The following is an 18846-nucleotide window of genomic DNA, read 5'->3' on the forward strand; positions in this document are numbered from 1 at the left end:
AAAGACCACATTCATTCACGCTCAGTCTCTAGCTTTCATGTATAATGCACCGAAACCACTGCTCCCTTTCCACATCCAGGCCCCACAAAACTTTCTATGGTTTACCCCGGACACTTCACATGCCCTGGTTCATTCCATCGACAGCATGTCGACCTGGTATACCACATTGTTCCAATTCTATCTATTCCTTGCATGCCTTTCACCCTCCTATATGTTCAGGCCCCAATTGCTCAAAATCTTTTTCACTCCATCCTACCATCTCCAATTTGGTTTCCTACTTCTCCTCTTTCCCTCCACCTCTGACATGCATATCCTCTTTGTCAATCTTTCCTCACTCATTCTCTCCATTTGACCAAACCATTTCAATACACCCTCTTCTGCCCTCTCAATCACACTCTTTTTAGTACCACACATTTCTCTTACCCTTTCATTACTTACTCAATCAAACCACCGTACACCACATACTGTCCTCAAGCTTCCCATTTCCAACACATCCACCCTCCTCCGCAGGACCTTATCTATGGCCCATGCCTCGCACCCATATAACATTGTTGGAACCACCATTCCTTCAAACATACCCATTTTTGCTTTCCGAGATAATGTTCTCACCTTCCACACATTTTTCAACTCTCCTAGAACTTTCGGCCCCTCCCCCACCTTGTGACTCACTTCGGTTTCCATAGTTCCATCCGCTGCCAAATCCACTCCCAGATATCTAAAACATTTCACTTCCTCCAGTTTTTGTATATTCAAATTTACCTCCCAATTGACTTGTCCCTCAACCCTACTGTACCTAATAACCTTGCTCTTATTCACATTTACTCTCAGCTTTCTTCTTTCACCCGAATCAGCCACCAGTGCTGTATCATCAGCGAACAACAACTGACTCACTTCCCAAGGCCTCTCATGCACAACAGACTGCATACTTGCCCCTCTCTCTAAAACTCATGCTCTCACCTCCTGAACAATTCCATCCATAAAAAATCAAACAACCATGGAGACATCGTGCACCCCTGCCGCAAACCAGCTTTCACTGAGAACCAATCAATTTCCTCTCTTCTTACTCGTACACATGCCTTACATCCTCGATAAAAACTTTTCACCGCTTCTAACAACTTGCCTCCCACACCATATACTCTTAATACCTTCCACAGAGCATCTGTATCAACTCTTATCATATGCCTTCTCCAGATCCATAAATGCTACATACAAATCCATTTGTTTTTCTAAGTATTTCTTTCATGCATTTTTCAAAGCAAATGCCTGATCCACACATCCTCTACCACTTCTGAAACCACACTGCTCTTCCCCAATCTGATGCTCTGTACATGCCTTCACACTCTCAATCAGTACCCTCCCATATGATTTCCCAGGAATATTCAACAAACTTATACCTCTGTAATTTGAACACTCACTGTTTATCCCCTTTGCCTTTGTACAATGGCACTATGCATGTATTCCCGCCAGTCCTCACGCACTTCACGTTGAATATCCTCACCAACCAATGAACAACACAGTCACCCACTTTTTTAATAAATTCCACCGCAGTACCATCCAAACCTGCCGCCTTGCTGGCTCTCATCTTCCACAAAGCTTTTACTACCTCTTCTCTGTTTACCAAATCATTCTCTGACCCTCTCATTTCGCACACCACCTCGACCAAAACACCCTATATCTGCCACTCTTATCATCTAACACATTCATCAAACCTTCAAAATACTCGCTCCATCACCACTACTTATTATTACCTCCCCATTAGCCCTCTTCACCGATGTTCCCATTTGTTCTCTTGTCTTACGCACTTTATTCACCTCCTACCAAAACATCATTTTATTTTCCCTAAGATTTGATGGTGCTCTCTCACCCCAGTTCCCATTTGCCCTCTTTTTCACCTCTTGCACCTTTCTGTTGACCTCCTGCCTCTTTCTTTTATAAATCTCCCAGTCATTTGCGCTATTTCCTTGCAAAAATCGTCCCAATGCCTTTCTATTCTCTTTCACTGATAATCTTACTTCTTCATCCCACCACTCACTACCCTTACTAATCTACCCACCTCCCATGCTTCTCATGCCACTCAGTCTCTCCTGGTACTTCCTCACACAAGTCTCCTTCCCAAGCCCACTTACTCTCACCACTCTTCACCCAACATTCTCTCTTCTTTTCTGAAAACCTCTACAAATCTTCACCTTTGCCTTCACAAGATAATGATCAGACATCCCTCCAGTTGCACCTCTCAGCACATTAACATCCAAAAGTCTCTCTTTAACACGCCTATCACTTAACATGTAATCCAATAATGCTCTCTGGCTACCTCTCCTACTTACATATGTATAGTTATGTATATCTCTCTTTTTAAACAGGCATTCCCAATCACCAGTCCTTTTTCAGCACACAATCTACAAGCTCTTCACCATTTCCATTTACAACACTGAACACCCTATGTACACCAATTATTCCCTCAACTGCCACATTACTTACCTTTGCATTCAAATCGCCCATCACTTTAACCTGGTCTCATGCATCAAAACTGCTAACACACTCACTCAGCTGCCCCCAAAACACTTGCCTCTCATGATCTTTCTTCTCATGCCCAGGTGCATAGGCCCCAATAATCACCCATCTCTCTCCATACACTTTTAGTTTTACTCATATTAATCTAGAGTTTACTTTCTTACACTCAATCACAGACACCCACAACTCCTGCTTCAGGAGTAGTGCTACTCCTTCCTTTGCTCTTGTCCTCTCACCAATCCCTGACTTTACTCCCCAAACATTCCCAAACCACTCTTCCCTTTACCCTTGAGCTTTGTTTCACTCAGAGCCAAAAGATCCAGGTTCCTTTCCTCAAACATACTACCTATCTCTCCTTTTTTCTCATCTTGATTACATCCATGCACATTTAGACTGCCCCAATTGAAGCCTTTGAGGAGGATGAGCACTCCCTGCATGACTTTTTCTGTTTCCTCTTTTAGAAAGTTAGAATACAAGGAGGGGAGGGTTTCTAGCCTCTCGTTCCCATCCTCTTTAGTTGCCTTCTACGACATGCAGGGAATATGTGGGAAGTAAGCTTTCTCTCCTATCCCCAGGGATGAAATAGAAATGTGTCAGGATATATCATGATTGGATACAATTATTTAGATATAGCACAAACACCTAAATTGCTTCCAACTTTTTATCATAACACAAGCCATTGTGATACATCATGAGCCCCACTGGCTGTGTAATGCCAATGCTGATCATGCTATGCTGACCCCTGGGTCAGTTCTCTGAGAGCTTCTACTGAGTAAGGATGTATTGTTTGCCACTCATATCAGTCTACATTTGTACCTATATGTACCAGCCACCACTGTGACTTTCCTGTAAGTGCTGTCAGTAATCTTGCCAAAAGTATAAGGAAGGCAATTATCTGGAAGAAAAGGTCAGAATATTGGATGAACTTGAGCATGGGTCTGGCACTTCAGCAGTTGCTCGTTGCTTTGTGGGTAATGGTAGCAGCATCCACACCAAGCAGAAAAATGAATGAATTGGGAAGGCCTTTTCTCAGTCAAGTATTTTGAAGATGACATGGCATTTCAAGCTATTGATACAACAGAACTATGATAGCCAGCATTGGTTTTGAGGATGAGAAAAACATGTCGTATTGGGTGATATGAATGCAAAAGTGGGATGTGATGAAATTTGTGAGATAGTTGATAAATGGGGAGTGCTTGAAGTAAATGGTGAATATATGTGATGAGAGGGGTTTATTCCTTGCAGACATCTTTTTTCAGCACAAGATGATCCACAGATATGGATGAGGAATGATGGAAGAGAAGAGGAGAAGGCTTTGATTGACTATGTGGCAGAGAATGAAAGATTGAGAAAGACTGTCTCGAGTCATGAGAGGATTCTTTGGAGACTGACCATTTCACTGTTCTTGTGGGGATGGGGATCAGAGAGAAGTGGAGGTATGCTGTCAGGAAGAATTGAGAGGTAAAAGTGTGTGCAAGCAAGAATATGAATAAGAAAAATGCAGTGAGGAGTATGAAAGGAAGGTAACTGAAAGCTTAGATGGAAGTAGAGTGAATGTAGGAATGCAGTCATGTGTGATTGAGGTGTTTAAAATGTTTAGAGAAATACTATTGAATGTTGTAGGATCAGGAGTTGGATACAAGGTAGTGAGATACAGGAATATAAAGTGTAGCGCATGGTGAACAGAAGAGCGAAAAGACTGGAAGAGAAGAAAAAGGCATATGGTAGAATGCTCGTTAGGAATGTATCAGTGGAAGTTCAGTAAAGGAGGATGGAAGAATACAAAATATGTGAGGTGGACTGTTAAGAAGCTGACAGGGGAGAGCAAAGAAAGAGTAGACAAAGATTTTAGGAAGTAAGTTAAGTGGAAAGTTTCGGGATAATAAGAAACTATACTGGAAATAAGTTAAAAGGAAAGAGTTGGGTGTAAGAGTGTAAATGTTGATGTGAGAAGTAATGTAGGGGAGTTGCTGAATCAATAGGAGGAAGTGAAAAGAAGATGGAAAGAGTATTTTGAAGAATTGATGAATGGGAGAAGGGAAGGCAGCAGTTTTTACATGCATGGGTATGGAGGATGGAAGGAAGAGGTTACATGTGGAAGGCCCTGTAACAAAAAAGGGAGGTAAGAAGGGCAATAATGAGGCACCTGGAGTGGATAGGATTATGGCTGAAATGCTGAAGTATGGAGGAGAAAGTGTGACAAAGTGGATGCATCCTATATGTAATTTAGCATGGAAACAGAAGGTTGTGCCTAAGAATTGGGTGAAAGCTATTATCGTTCCTTTATCAAAGGAAAAGATGATAAGGATGCTTGCTGCAGTTATTGGGGAAAAGGGTATGTAGAAATATTAATTGACAGTGATGGAAGTGACTGAATGCAGAATAAGTGAAGAGCAAGGTGGTTTTAGGAAAGGTAGGGGATGTGTGGATCAGATATTTGTGGTAAAGATGACCATGGAAAAGTATGTAACAAAAGGTAAGAAGTTGTATGCAGCTTTTATGGATGTGGAAAATGTGTATGACAGTTGAGTGGAATGCTTTGGGATGTGTTTAGGATGAATGGTATAGGTGGATGGTTTGAAAGCCTTCTATAGAGGAGCAAATGCATGTGTAAGAGTAGATGAAAAGCTGAGTGAAAAGTTTGGGATATATGTAGGTGTGAGGCAGGGCTGCATGTTGCTTTTTAATATATATTATATTTATTTATTATACTTAATTGCCGTCTCCTGCATTAGCTAGGTAACACAAGGAAACAGATGAGGAATGGCTCAATCCACCCACATACACATGTATATACATAAACGCCCACACACGCACATATACATACATATACATTTCAACGTATACTTGCATATAAATGAACAGACATTATTATTTTATGTTATTATACTTTGTTGCTGTCTCCCGCGTTAGCAAGGTAGCACAAGGAAACATGAAAAAATGGCCCAACCCACCCACATACACATGTATATACATACACGCCCACACATGCACATATACATGCCTGTACATTTCAACGTATACATACTTATACATACACAGACATATACATATATACACATGTACACATTCATACTTCCTGCCTTCAAGCATTTCCGTCCCCACTCCGCCACACATGAAATGGCACCCCCTCCTCGTGTGTGCGTGTGAGTTAGCGCTAGGAAAAGACAACAAAGGCCACATTCGTTCACACTCCCTATTTACATCCAGGCCCCACAAAACTTTCTATGGCTTACCCTAGACACTTCACATTCCCTAGTTCAATTCATTGACAGCACGTCGACCCCAGTATACCACATTGTTCCAATTCTCTCTATCCCTTGCACGCCTTTCACCCTCCTGCATGTTCAGGCCCCGACCACACAAAATCTTTTTCACTCCATCTTTCCACCTCCAATTTGGTCTCCCTCTTCTCCTCGTTCCCTCCACCTCCGACACATATATCCTCTTGGTCAATCTTTCCTCACTCATTCTCTCCATGTGCCCAAACCATTTCAAAACACCCTCTTCTGCTCTCTCAACCACGCTCTTTTTATTTCCACACATCTCTCTTACCCTTACGTTACTTACTCGATCAAACCACCTCACACCACACATTGTCCTCAAACATCTCATTTCCAGCACATCCATCCTCCTGCACACAACTCTATCCATAGCCCACGCCTCGCAACCATACAACATTGTTGGAACCACTATTCCTTCAAACATACTCATTTTTGCTTTCCGAGATAATGTTCTCGACTTCCACACATTCTTCAACGCTCCCAGTACCTTCACCCCTTCCTCCACCCGGTGACTCAATTCTGCTTTCATGGTTCCATCTGCTGCCAAATCCAGTCCCAGATATCTAAAACACTTCACTTCCTCCAGTTTTTCTCCATTCAAACTTACCTCCCAATTGACTTGTCCCTCAAACCCAGTGAACCTAATAACCTTGCTCTTATTCACATTTACTCTCAGCTTTCTTCTTTCACACACTTTACCAAACTCAGTCACCAGCTTTTGCAGTTTCTCAACCTGAATCAGCCAACAGTGCTGTATCATCACCAAACAACTGACTCACTTCCTAAGCCCTCTCATCAACAGCATACTGCATACTTGCCCCCTTCTCCAAAACTCTTGCATTCACCTCCCTAACATCCCCATTCATAAACAAATTAAACAACCATGGAGACATCACACAGACCTGCCGTAAACTGACATTCATTGGGAATCAATCACTTTCCTCTCTTCCTACTCGTACACATGCCTTACATCCTCAATAAAACTTTTCACTGCTTCTGGCAACTTATCTCCCACACTATATACTCTTTATACCTTCCACAAAGCATCTCTATGAACTCTATCATATGCCTTCCCCAGATCCATAAATGCCACATACAAATCCATTTGTTTTTGTAAGTATTTCTCACATACATTCTTCAAAGCAAACACCTGATCCACACATCCTTTACCACTTCTGAAACCACAGTGCTCTTCCCCAATCTGATGCTCTGTACCTGCCTTCACCCTCTCAATCAGTACCCTCCCATATAATTTCCCTTATGATAAACAAACATATATATTATACTTTGTCGCTGTCTCCCATGATAGTGAGGTAGAGCAAGGAAACAGACGAAAGAATGGCCCAACCCACCCACATACTCATACATGCCACACATACATACATGCCCACACAAGGTACATATACATACCTATGCATTTCAAGGTATACATACATATACATATTCAGACATATACATATATACACATGTACATATTCATCCTTGCTGCCCCCATCCATTTCCATCGTTACCCCGCCAAACATGAAACGGCACCCCCCCTCCCCCGTGTGAGTGTGAGGTAGCGCAAGGTAAAGACAACAGAGGCTATGTTTGTTCACACACAGTCTCTCTGTCATGTGTAATGCACCGAAACCACAGCTCCTTTTCCACATCCAGGCCTCAAAAATCTTTCCATGGCTTACTCCAGATGCTTCATATGCCCTGGTTCAATCCATTGACAGCACGTTGACCCTGGTACACCACATCGCTCTAATTCACTCTATTCCTTGCATGCTTTTCACCCTCCTATATGTTCAGACCCCAATCGCTAAAAAATCTTTTCACTCCATCCTTCCATCTCCAGTTTGGTCTCCCACTTCTCCTCGTTCCCTCTGCCTCAGACACACATATATCCTCGTTGTCAATATTTCCTCACTCAATCTATCCATGTGACCAAACCATTTCTATACACCCTCTTCTACTCTCTCAACAACACTTTTTATTACCACACATCTCTCTTACCCTTTCATTACATACACGATCAACCACCTCACACCACATACTGTCCTCAAACATTTCATTTCCAACACATCGACCCTCCTCCGCACAACCATATCTATAGCCCATGCCTAGCAACCATATAACGTTGGAACCACAATTCCTTGAAACATTCCCATTTTTGATCTTTGAGATAATGTTCTCGTTTTCCACACATTCTTCAAGGCTCCCAGAACCTTTGCCCCCTCCCCCACCCTGCGACTCACTTCCGCTTCCATGGTTCCATCCGCTGCTAAGACCACTCCCAGATATCTAAAACACTTCACTTCCCCCAATTTTTCTCCATTCAAACTTACTTCCCAATTGACTTGTCCCTCAACCCTACAGAACTTCATAACTTTTGCTCTTATTCGCACATACTCTCAGCTTTCCTCTTTCTTACATTTTACCAAACTCAGTCACCAGCTTCTGCAGTTTCTCACCACTGCTGTATCATCTGCGAACAACAACTGACTCACACTCAAGCCCTCTCATCCACAACATACTGCATACTTGCCCCACTCTCCAAAACTCTTTCATTCACCTCCCTAACAACTCCATCCATAAAGAAATTTAACAACCATGGAGTCATCACTCACCCCTTCCGCAAACCAACATTCACTGGGAACCAGTAACTTTCCTCTCTTGCTACTCATACACATACCTTACATCTTGGATAAAAACTTTTTACTGATTCTGGCAACTTACCTCCCACAACATATACTCTTAATGCCTTCCACAGAGTATCTCTATCAACTCTGTCATATGCTTTCTCCAGATCCATAAATGCTACATACAAATCCATTTGCTTTTCTAAGTATTATTTCTCACATACATTTTTCAAAGCAAACACCTGGTCCACACATCCTCTACCACTTCTGAAACCACACTGCTCTTCCCCAATCTGAGGCTCTGTACATACCTTTACCCTCTAAATCAATACCCTCCCATATAATTTCCCAGGAATACTCAAAAACTTATACCTCTGTAATTTGAACACCCACCTTTATCCCCTTTGTCTTTGTACAGTAGCATTATGCATGCATTCTGCCAATCCTCAGGCATTTTACCATGAACCATACATACATTGAATATCCTCACCAACCAGTCAACAACACAGTCACCCCCTTTTTCCATAAATTCCACTGCAGTACCATCCAAACCTGCCACCTTGCTGGCTTTCATCTTACACAAAGCTTTCACTTCCTCTTCTCTTTTCACCAAACCATTCGCCCTGACCCTCTCACTTCCTGCACCACATCGACCAAAACACCCTGTATCTGCCACTCTGTCATCAAATGCATTCAACAAACCTTCAAAATACTCACTCCATCACCTTCTCACTTCATCACTTTTTGTTATTACCTCCCCATTAGCTTCCTTCACCAATGTTCCCATTTGTTCTCTTGTCTTACGCACTTTATTTACCTCCTTCCAAAATGTCTTTTTATTCTCCCTAAAATTTAACCATACTCTCTCACCCCAACTCTCATTTGCCCTCTTTTTCACCTCTTGCACCTTTCTCTTGACCTTCTGCCTCTTTCTTTTATCCATCTGCCAGTCATTGGCACTACTTCCCTGCAAAAATTGTCCAATTGATCTCTCTTATCTTTCACTAACAATCTTACTTCTTCATCCCACCACTCACTACCCTTTCTAATCTGACCACCTTTCATGTTTCTCATGCTGCAGGCATCTTTTGTGCAAGCCCTCACTGCTTCCCTAAATACATCCCATTCCTCCCTCACTCCCCATACGTCATTTGCTCTCACCTTTTGCCATTCTGCACTCAATCTCTCCTGGTACTTCCTCACACAATTCTCCTTTGCAAGCTCACATAATATCACCACACTTTTCACCCCAACATTCTCTCCTCTTTTCTGAAAACCTCTACAAATCTTCACCTTTGCCTCCACCAGATAACGAGTAGACATCCCTCCAGTTGCCCCTCTCAGCACAGTAACATCCAAAAGTCTCTCTTTCCGCACCTATCAGTTAACATGTAATCCAGTGATGCTCTCTGGCCATCTCTCCTACTTACTTATGTATATTTATGTATATCTTTTTAGACCAGGTATTCCCAATCACCAGTCCTTTTTCAGCACACAAATCTACAAGCTCTTCACCGTTTCCATTTATAACACTGAACACTGAGCTTTGGAGGGAATATCCTCACTTGGCCCTCTTCTCTGTTCCTTCTTTTGGAAAATTAAAAATGGGAGAGGAGGATTTCTAGCCCCACTCCTTCCCCTTTTAGTCGTCTTTTACGACACTCAGGGAATACGTGGGAAGTTTTCTTTCAACCCTTTCTTCAGGGGTACTTTAGTGGCTGTCAGGTTGCTCTCCTCTGACCCAGGTAGCTGTCTTTTCTTCCTGCCTCACCAACATGTGGACCACTGGCATTCTGTCGACAAGCATACAATCTCTCCTTGTCATTTGTAGCACTTGACAACACTTAACTTACACACCTTATTCTTTGTAACTCTAAACTTATCTTTGGTGAGCACTGTGCACTAGCGCTGCCTTTTTACAAAATGGTAGGAGCAGTAGGTAGAAGTAGTAGGTAGGGACATTCAGGCAGGATTATTAGGTAGAAAAATTAAGTAGAAGTGGTAGGTAGGAGCCTCTGCAAGCACTGCTCTAGAGTTGCCTTCTGCCAGTGGCCTGTTAAGGTTGAGGCACTAAAGGCAAAGAAGTGGTACTGTGGTTCTTTAGTATGGAGATTCTGTTGCTGTGGCCATCCTGTTGAGGGATTTCAGTTGGAACAGGCATCAGTGATATAGATAGATAGCTAGATAGATAGATTAGTGGTTACGCACCTGGCCATGAGAAGAAAGATCATGAGAGGCCATGCTTTGGGAGCAGCTGAAAGACTGTGACAATAGTTTTGATGCAAGAAACTGAATATTAGTGATGGGTAATTTAACTATGAGAGTGAGTCATGTAGCAGTTGAGGGTATATCTGGGGGGCATGGTAAATAGAAATGGTGCACAGCTTATGGAGTTGTGTACTGAAAAATGATTGGTGATTGAGAGTACTTGGTTTAAGAAAGGACATACATAAGTATACATGCATGAGTAGGAAAGTGCCTCACAGCTGGAGGTATGTTTGATTAGTACCTGTCGGAGGTGAGGGTAAAGATTTGTAGGGGTTTTCAGAAAAGAGTATGTGATGTGGATGAGAAGAAGCTGGTGAAAGTGAGTGTAGAATGGGAAAAGGTTAGAGTAAGCAAAGCTATGGAAGTGGGTGAGGAATGGGAAGTATTTACGGATGCAATGCAGGCATATTCGAGAGAAGTAAGTGATGTGGGATGGGGGGCTGAAAGGTGAGAAAGGGTAGTGAGTTACTGGATGCTAGTGAAAGAGAAAAGAGAGGTTATACATGTGGTACTTACAGGGAAGGAGGGCAACCAATGGGGAGATACACAAAACAAAATGGCAGGAGGTCAAGAGGAATGTGCAGAGGACAAAGAAGAGTTGGGGTGAACGAGCATTGGCAAACTTCAGGGAAAATAAGGAAATGTTTTGGTAGGGAGGTTGATGGTGTGAAAAACGAGAACAAATGGAAGCGTCAGTGAAATGGTAACAAGCAGTGATGAGGTGAAGAGGAGTGAGTGCTTTGAAGAATTGTTGAATATGTTTGATGATAGGGTAGTAGATGTAGGGTATTTGGGTTGGGGAAGTATGTGAAGTAGAATGTCTTGGCAAGTGTTTTTCTGGAGAGAGAAGAGGTGGTGAAAGCCTTGCATAAAAAGCAATGTGAAAAGAGAGCTGGAGTGGATGTATTGCAGTTGAGTTTCTTAAGAAAGGGTGGACATTGTTGTTGATTGGTTAGTTAGGTTTTCAATGTATGTTTAGATCATGGTAAGGTGCTCGAGGATTGGCACATATGTATATGGTTGTTGAAAGTACTTATCAGGTTGTATGGGAAAGTGATAACTGAGAGGGTGGTGACATGCACAGGACATCCAATTGAGGAGGAACATTTTGGCTTCAGGAGTGATTTAGGATATTTGGATATGGTGTGTGCTTTGACGATTCTGTGTGAGAAATACTTGAAAGAAACAGAATGTCATGCATGTGGCATTTGTGGATCTTGAGAAAGCTTATGATAGAGTTGATAAATATGTTTTGTGAAACACCACATGAATATATATTGAGGGAGGAAAGCTGTCAAAAGCAGTGAGAATTATTTATCAAGAGAGCAAGGCATATGTGCCTGTAGGTAGGGAGGAGGGTGAGTGGTTCCAAGTGAAAGTTGTGTGGGCAGGGGCATGTTATGCCATCGTTGCTGTTTGATTTGTTATGAATGGGTTGATGAGGGAGGTAGATGCAAAGGTCTAGGGGGTTGGGCCATGTATGCAGTCTGTAGGGGATGAAGGGGCCTAGGAAGTGTCAGTTGATGTTTGTGTATATTAAAGATTATGAATAATCAGTCCATATCACAGTGAGCCCCTTTATTGAAAGATTCAGTAACAATCCCATTCACTTGAGGTGCTTTACCACTCCTCATTTTTCACAAGACTTTCCCCAGCAGTTCTGTTTTCACCAGACCATTTTCTATGACATTTACTTTGCATGCCTTAGTCCCAAACACCCTACATTTCCTACATTATCATCCAACATAATTCAGAAGTCTTTTGAAATACTTATCCATCTTCTCTTGACCTTTTCATTGCCTCTTATCACTTCTCCATCTTCTTCTCTTGCTGGTGCTCCCATTTATTCTCTCCAAAACATTTTATCAGTCTCCTTGAAGTTTGCTGATACTCTCTCACCTCATCTCTCATTTGCCTCCTTTTTCAGCCCATAGATTTTCCTCATAACCATCAGCCTCTTTCTCTTGTACATCTCCAATCACTTACACTCCTTCCTGCTGGTAATGCCCACACACCTGTCTTTATTCTTTCAGTAGCTACTTATCTTTCTCATCCTAACACTCACTGTCTGTTTTCACAGCCTCATCCCATCTTCCACATCCTGCATACTTCTGCACTTGTAAGGACTATTTCTTTAAATGCCTTCCATTCTATGCCCACTCCTCTTAGAATCTTTTTTCTCACTTGTCGCCATTCTTCACTCTATCTCTCTTGGCATCTTCCCACACATGCCTTATTTGTGAGCTTGCTTACATGACTGTCTTCCCACCCTGATCATTTCCTCTTTTCCAAAAGTCACTACAAGCTTCACCCTAACCTTCACAAGAAATCGTCAGATACCCCTCAATCTGCTTCTCTTAGCACATTTGCATCTCAAAGTCTCTTTTTTAGCACATTTGTCTTTTAGTAGATAATGCAAATATTCCTGTTGACCCCCAACCCCACTCACTAATGTAAGCTTGGTATGTCTTTTTAAGCCTTGTGTTCCCAATCACTGTTCCTTTTTCAGCACACAGCCATGCAGGTTGTTCACTGTTTTTGTTCATAGTGGGTAATTTATGACCTCTGTTTATACACACATTCAGCTTGCATGAGGTTACATTGCAAGTGAAACCTTACTTTTGGTGAGGTAGTAACATTGTCATTGAACAAAAAACATTGCAGTCTCTTTAAAAGATCTAACAACAAAGGAATCTGTCATTTTCCTGGTACTGTTTGTAACAGCCTGGGGGAGCCATAAGACAGGAGTTCTGGGGTTCTAAATGATATGAAAAAGTACATGAATACATTCATTAGTATGCACATGTAAATGTGTTCTTAGATTCTCCCTTAAGGTGGCAACACTGAAAGTGAGAAGTCCACCCATTTAGTAGATGAAATTATTTGTAATTGACTGAAATTAATTGTAAATTGTCTTTTTAGAATTCCAGCATAAATTATGTAAGAAGGCTTTATTGTTGGTCAAAACAATGACATACCTTTATTGAGAGTAAAGGCCCTTAACATGTGTCATTTATTTTTTTTTGTACAGGCAAAAAAATCAGGTTGGAGGAAGCCACAACCAAAAAAGGGAGGGAAGTCGAAGTCAAAGTCTCAGCCACAAAAGAAAAAGCACCATCAGCAATCTGCAAGTAAAAAAGATGAGGAGCACCAAGAGGAAAGGAAAGACAAGAGTAAGAAAGATAAACTGATTTCTAATCTTTTCTGTTTTACTGTAGATCTTGAGTGTATAGTAACTAAATCTTGCTTTTGCTTAATCTTTTAGGTTAGGGTAAAGGGGAAGAATGGCTTGGAAATGTCTTAGGAGTAGAGTCAGGGAATGGGGAGAGGACAAAAGCTATGGAAGGAGTAGCACAACCCCTGAAGCAGGAGTTGTGGGAGTGTGTGATAGAGTGTAAGAAAGTAAATTCTAGATTGATGTGGGTGAAACTGAAAGTGGATGGAGAGAGATGGGTGAATATTGGTACTTATGCACCTGGTCATGAGAAGAAAGATCATGAGAGGCAAGTGTTTTGGGAGTAGCTGAGTGAGTGTGTCACCAGTTTTGGTGCTTGAGACCAGGTATTAGTGGTGGGTGATTTAAATGTGAAGGAGAGTAATGTGGCAGTTGAGGGTATAATTTGTGTACATGGGGTATTAAGTGTTGTGAGTGGAAATGGGGAAGGGCTTGTGGATTTGTGTGCTGAAAAACTGGTGATTGTGAATACCTGGTTTAAAACGAGAGATTTATTTTATTTTTTTTTATTATACGTTGTCGCTGTCTCCCACGTTTGCGAGGTAGCGCAAGGAAACAGACGAAAGAAATGGCCCAACCCCCCCCATACACATGTATATACATACGTCCACACACGCAAATTACATACCTACACAGCTTTCCATGGTTTACCCCAGACGCTTCACATGCCTTGATTCAATCCACTGACAGCACGTCAACCCCGGTATACCACATCGCTCCAATTCACTCCATTCCTTGCCCCCCCTTCACCCTCCTGCATGTTCAGGCAGAGAGATATACATAAGTATACATATGTTGAATCCAAGTTAAAGTATCTTAGATCTTTCATTGATAAATCCCTTAAGTTGGCAAAGAAATCATTTTATAGAGTTGAACTCAAACCTCCCCTGACACCAAGAACCTTTTAGTTCTCCCTTTTAGTAATATTTTTTTTTACTTCTCATGTTGGTTAAATCCTTTAATGTAAATGTTACCTTCAGCAACAAAAATACTTTAAAGAATCTCTTAATTAGGAATTTACCAGAAAGTTCTGCTGGATGCATTTATAAAGTGCCATGTAGAAATTGTGATAAGTTTTATGTTGATGTAAGCAACAGAAATATAGTATAAGAACAGGACAAGAATCAAATGCCTTGTTTAATCACATTAAAAACTATGATCATTGTATTGACTGGTGTAATGCCATCTCAGTTATTAATTTTAACTCCTGCACCATGAGGAGTATCATTGAATCTTCTATTATTAAATGCACAAAGAATTATAACCTTAATATTAGGGAAGGTTTATACAAACTGGATAGTTTTATTATTGATAAGATTTGTAAAGAGTTTACCTTTTTGTCCACATAAGTTTATGATATGCTTGTTGTCAGTCTTTGATGCACCTGACATCCATTCGGACATTCACTTGTTTACCAAATGGCATCCTAGCTACGTCTCTTTGTTCTGTATCAGCTGACTATTATATTTCCTTCTTGTATCTCCCTTGATGATATGATTATTACACGAAAGTGCCTTGGGAACTTATCGTGTTTCATTTCCCTGTGGATTCATAGGAATATATATATCAAGGCATGTATAGAGCTTCAGATAGGGGAAGAGCTGTGTGGTTTCAGAAGTAGTAGAGGATGTGTGGATCAGATGTTTGCTTTGAAGAATATATTTGAGAAATACTTAGAAAAGCAGATGGATTTGTATGTAGCATTTATGGATGTGGAAAAGGCATGTGATAGGGTTGATAGAGATGCTTTGTTGAAGGTTTTAAGAGTATATGGTTTGGGAGGTAGAAGCAGTGAAAAGTTTTTACCAAGGATGTAAGGCATGTGTATGAGTAGGAAGAGAGGAAAGTGATTGGTTCCTAGTGAATGTCTGTTTGCGGTAGGGATGTGTGATGTTTTCATGGTTGTTTAATTTGTTTATGGATAGAGTTGTTAGGGAAGTGAATGCAAGACTTTTGGAGAGAGAAGGGAGCATTTATGCAGTCTGTTGTGGGTGAGAGGGCTTGAGAAGTGAGTGAGTTGTAAGCTGATGATACAGCGCTGGTGGCTGATTCAGATGAGAAACTGCAGAGACTGGTGACTGAGTTTGGTAAAATGTGTGAAAGAAGAAAGTTGAGAGTAAATGTGAATAAGAGCAAGGTTATTAGGTTCAGTAGGGTTGACGGGCAAGTTATTTGGGAGGTAAGTTTGAATGGAGAAAAACTGGAGAAAGTGGTCTTTTAGATATCTGGAAGTGGACTTAGCAGTGGATGGAACCATGGAAGCAGAAGCAAGTCACAGGTTAGGGGAGGGGGTGAAGTGAAGGTTCTGGGAGCATTGAAGAATGTGTGGAGGGTGAGAACGTTATCTCGGAGAGCAAAAATAGGTATGTTTGAAGGAATAGTGGTTCCAACAATGTTATATGGTTGCGAGGCGTGGGCTATAGATAGGGTTGTGTGGAGGAGGGTGGATGTGATGGAAAAGAAATGTTTGAGGAAAATATGTGGTGTGAAAGCTGAGAGTAAATGTGAATAAGAGCAAGGTTATTAGGTACAGTAGGGTTGAGGGACAAGTCATTTGGGAGATAAGTTTCAGTGGAGAAAAACTGGAGGAAGTGAGTTGTTTTAGATATCTGGGAGTAGATTTGGTAGCAGATGGAACCATGGAAGTGGAAGTGAGTCACAGGGTGGAGGAGGGAGCAAAGGTGCTGGGAGCACTGAAAAATGTGTGGAAGGCAAGAACATTATCTCTGAGAGCAAGGAATAGTGGTTCCAACAATGTTATATGGTTGTGAGGTATGGGTGACGGATAGAGTTGTGCGGAGGAGGGTGGATTTGTTGGAGATGAGACGTTTGAGGACAATATGTGGTGTGAGGTGGTTTGATCGAGTAAGTAATGAAAGGGTAAGAGAGATGTGTGGTAATAAAAAGAGTGTGGTTGAGAGAGCAGAAGAGGGTGTATTGAAATGGTTTGGTCACATGGAGAGAATGAGTGAGGAAAGATTGACCAAGAGGATATATGTGTCAGAGGTGGAGGGAATGAGAAGTGGGAGACCAAATTGGAGGTGGAAGGATGGAGTGAAAAAGATTTTGAGCGATCTGGGCCTGAACATACAGGAGGGTGAAAGGCGTGGTATACCGGGATCGACATGCTGTCAGAGGAATGAACAGGGCATGTGAAGCATCTGGGTTAAACTATGGAAAGTTTTGTGGGGCCTGGATGTGGAAAGGGAGCTGGTGGTTTCAGTGCATTACTCATGATGGCTAGAGACAGAGTGAGAACGAATGTGGCCTTTGTTGTCTTTTCCTATTGCTATCTTGCATGCATGTGTGGGGAGGGGGATGTCATTTCATGTGTGGCGGGGTGGCGGCGGAAATAGATGAAGGCAGCATGTATGAATATGCACAGGTATATGTATATGTCTGTCCATGCGTGTGTATGTATACGTTGAAATGTATAGGTATGATTATGTGCATGTGTGGGTGTTTATGTATGTACATGTGTTATGTGGGTGGGTTGGGCCATTCTTTCGTCTGTTTCCTTGTGCTACCTTGCTAACGCGGGAGAGAGCGTCAGAGTATAATAAAAAAAAATTTTCATACTATTTGTCGTTTCCTGCATTAGCGAGGTAGCGTTAAGAACAGAGGACTGAGCCTTTGAGGGAATATCCTCACTTGGCCCCCTTTCTCTGTTCCTTCTTTTAGAAATTTAAAGTTGAGAGGGGAGGATTTCCAGCCCCCCCGCTCCATTCCCTTTTAGTCGCCTTCTACAACACGCAGGGAATACGTGGGAAGTATTCTTTCTTCCCTATCCCCAGGGATGAAAAAAGAAAAAAAAGTGTGGTAATAAAAGGAATGTGGTTGAGAGAGCAGAAGAGGGTGTATAGAAATGGTTTGGTCACATGGAGAGAATGAGTGAGGAAAGATTGACAAAGAGGATAAGTGTGTCAGAGGTGGAGGGAACAAGGAGAAGTGGGAGACGAAAGTGGAGGTGGAAGGATGGAGGGAAAAAGTTTTTTTTTTTTTTTTCCCAAAAAGAAGGAACAGAGAGGGCCAGGTGAGGATATTCCAAAAAAGGCCCAGTCCTCTGTTCTTAATGCTACCTCGCTGGCGCGGGAAATGGCGAATAGTTTAAAAGAAAGAAAGATATATATATATATATATATATATATATATATATATATATATGGTTTCAGAAGTGGTAGAGGATGTGTGGATCAGGTGTTTGCTTTGAAGAATGTGTGTGAGAAATACTTAGAAAAGCAAATGGATTTGTATGTAGCATTTATGGATCTGGAGAAGGCATATGATAGAGTTGATAGAGATGCTCTGTGGAAGGTATTAAGAATATATGGTGTGGGAGGCAAGTTGTTAGAAGCAGTGAAAAGTTTTTATCGAGGATGTAAGGCATGTGTTCGTGTAGGAAGAGAGGAAAGTGATTGGTTCTCAGTGAATGTAGGTTTGCGGCAGGGGTGTGTGATGTCTCCATGGTTGTTTAATTTGTTTATGGATGGGGTTGTTAGGGAGGTAAATGCAAGAGTCTTGGAAAGAGGGGCAAGTATGAAGTCTGTTGGGGATGAGAGAGCTTGGGAAGTGAGTCAGTTGTTGTTCGCTGATGATACAGCGCTGGTGGCGGATTCATGTGAGAAACTGCAGAAGCTGGTGACGGAGTTTGGTAAAGTGTGTGAAAGAAGAAAGTTAAGAGTAAATGTGAATAAGAGCAAGGTTATTAGGTACAGTAGGGTTGAGGGTCAAGTCAATTGGGAGGTGAGTTTGAATGGAGAAAAACTGGAGGAAGTGAAGTGTTTTAGATATCTGGGAGTGGATCTGTCAGCGGATGGAACCATGGAAGCGGAAGTGGATCATAGGGTGGGGGAGGGGGCGAAAATTTTGGGAGCCTTGAAAAATGTGTGGAAGTCGAGAACATTGTCCCGGAAAGCAAAAA

At 41.8% G+C, this 18846-nt stretch overlaps 1 protein-coding gene across 3 annotated transcripts in view; it reads left to right on the forward strand.

Moving 5' to 3' along the window:
* Positions 1 to 18846, forward strand: part of Sec63 (translocation protein Sec63) — a 249369-nt gene that overhangs the window by 169755 nt on the left and 60768 nt on the right. For all 3 annotated transcript variants that reach the window (XM_071693313.1, XM_071693314.1, XM_071693312.1), the window contains exon 11: positions 13722 to 13863. In XM_071693313.1, coding sequence (XP_071549414.1) covers positions 13722 to 13863 — 142 coding nt within the window. The remainder of the gene's footprint in view (positions 1 to 13721; positions 13864 to 18846) is intronic.

The sequence above is a fragment of the Panulirus ornatus genome, chromosome 55, assembly GCF_036320965.1.
Source record: "Panulirus ornatus isolate Po-2019 chromosome 55, ASM3632096v1, whole genome shotgun sequence".
Lineage (NCBI taxonomy): Eukaryota > Metazoa > Arthropoda > Malacostraca > Decapoda > Palinuridae > Panulirus > Panulirus ornatus.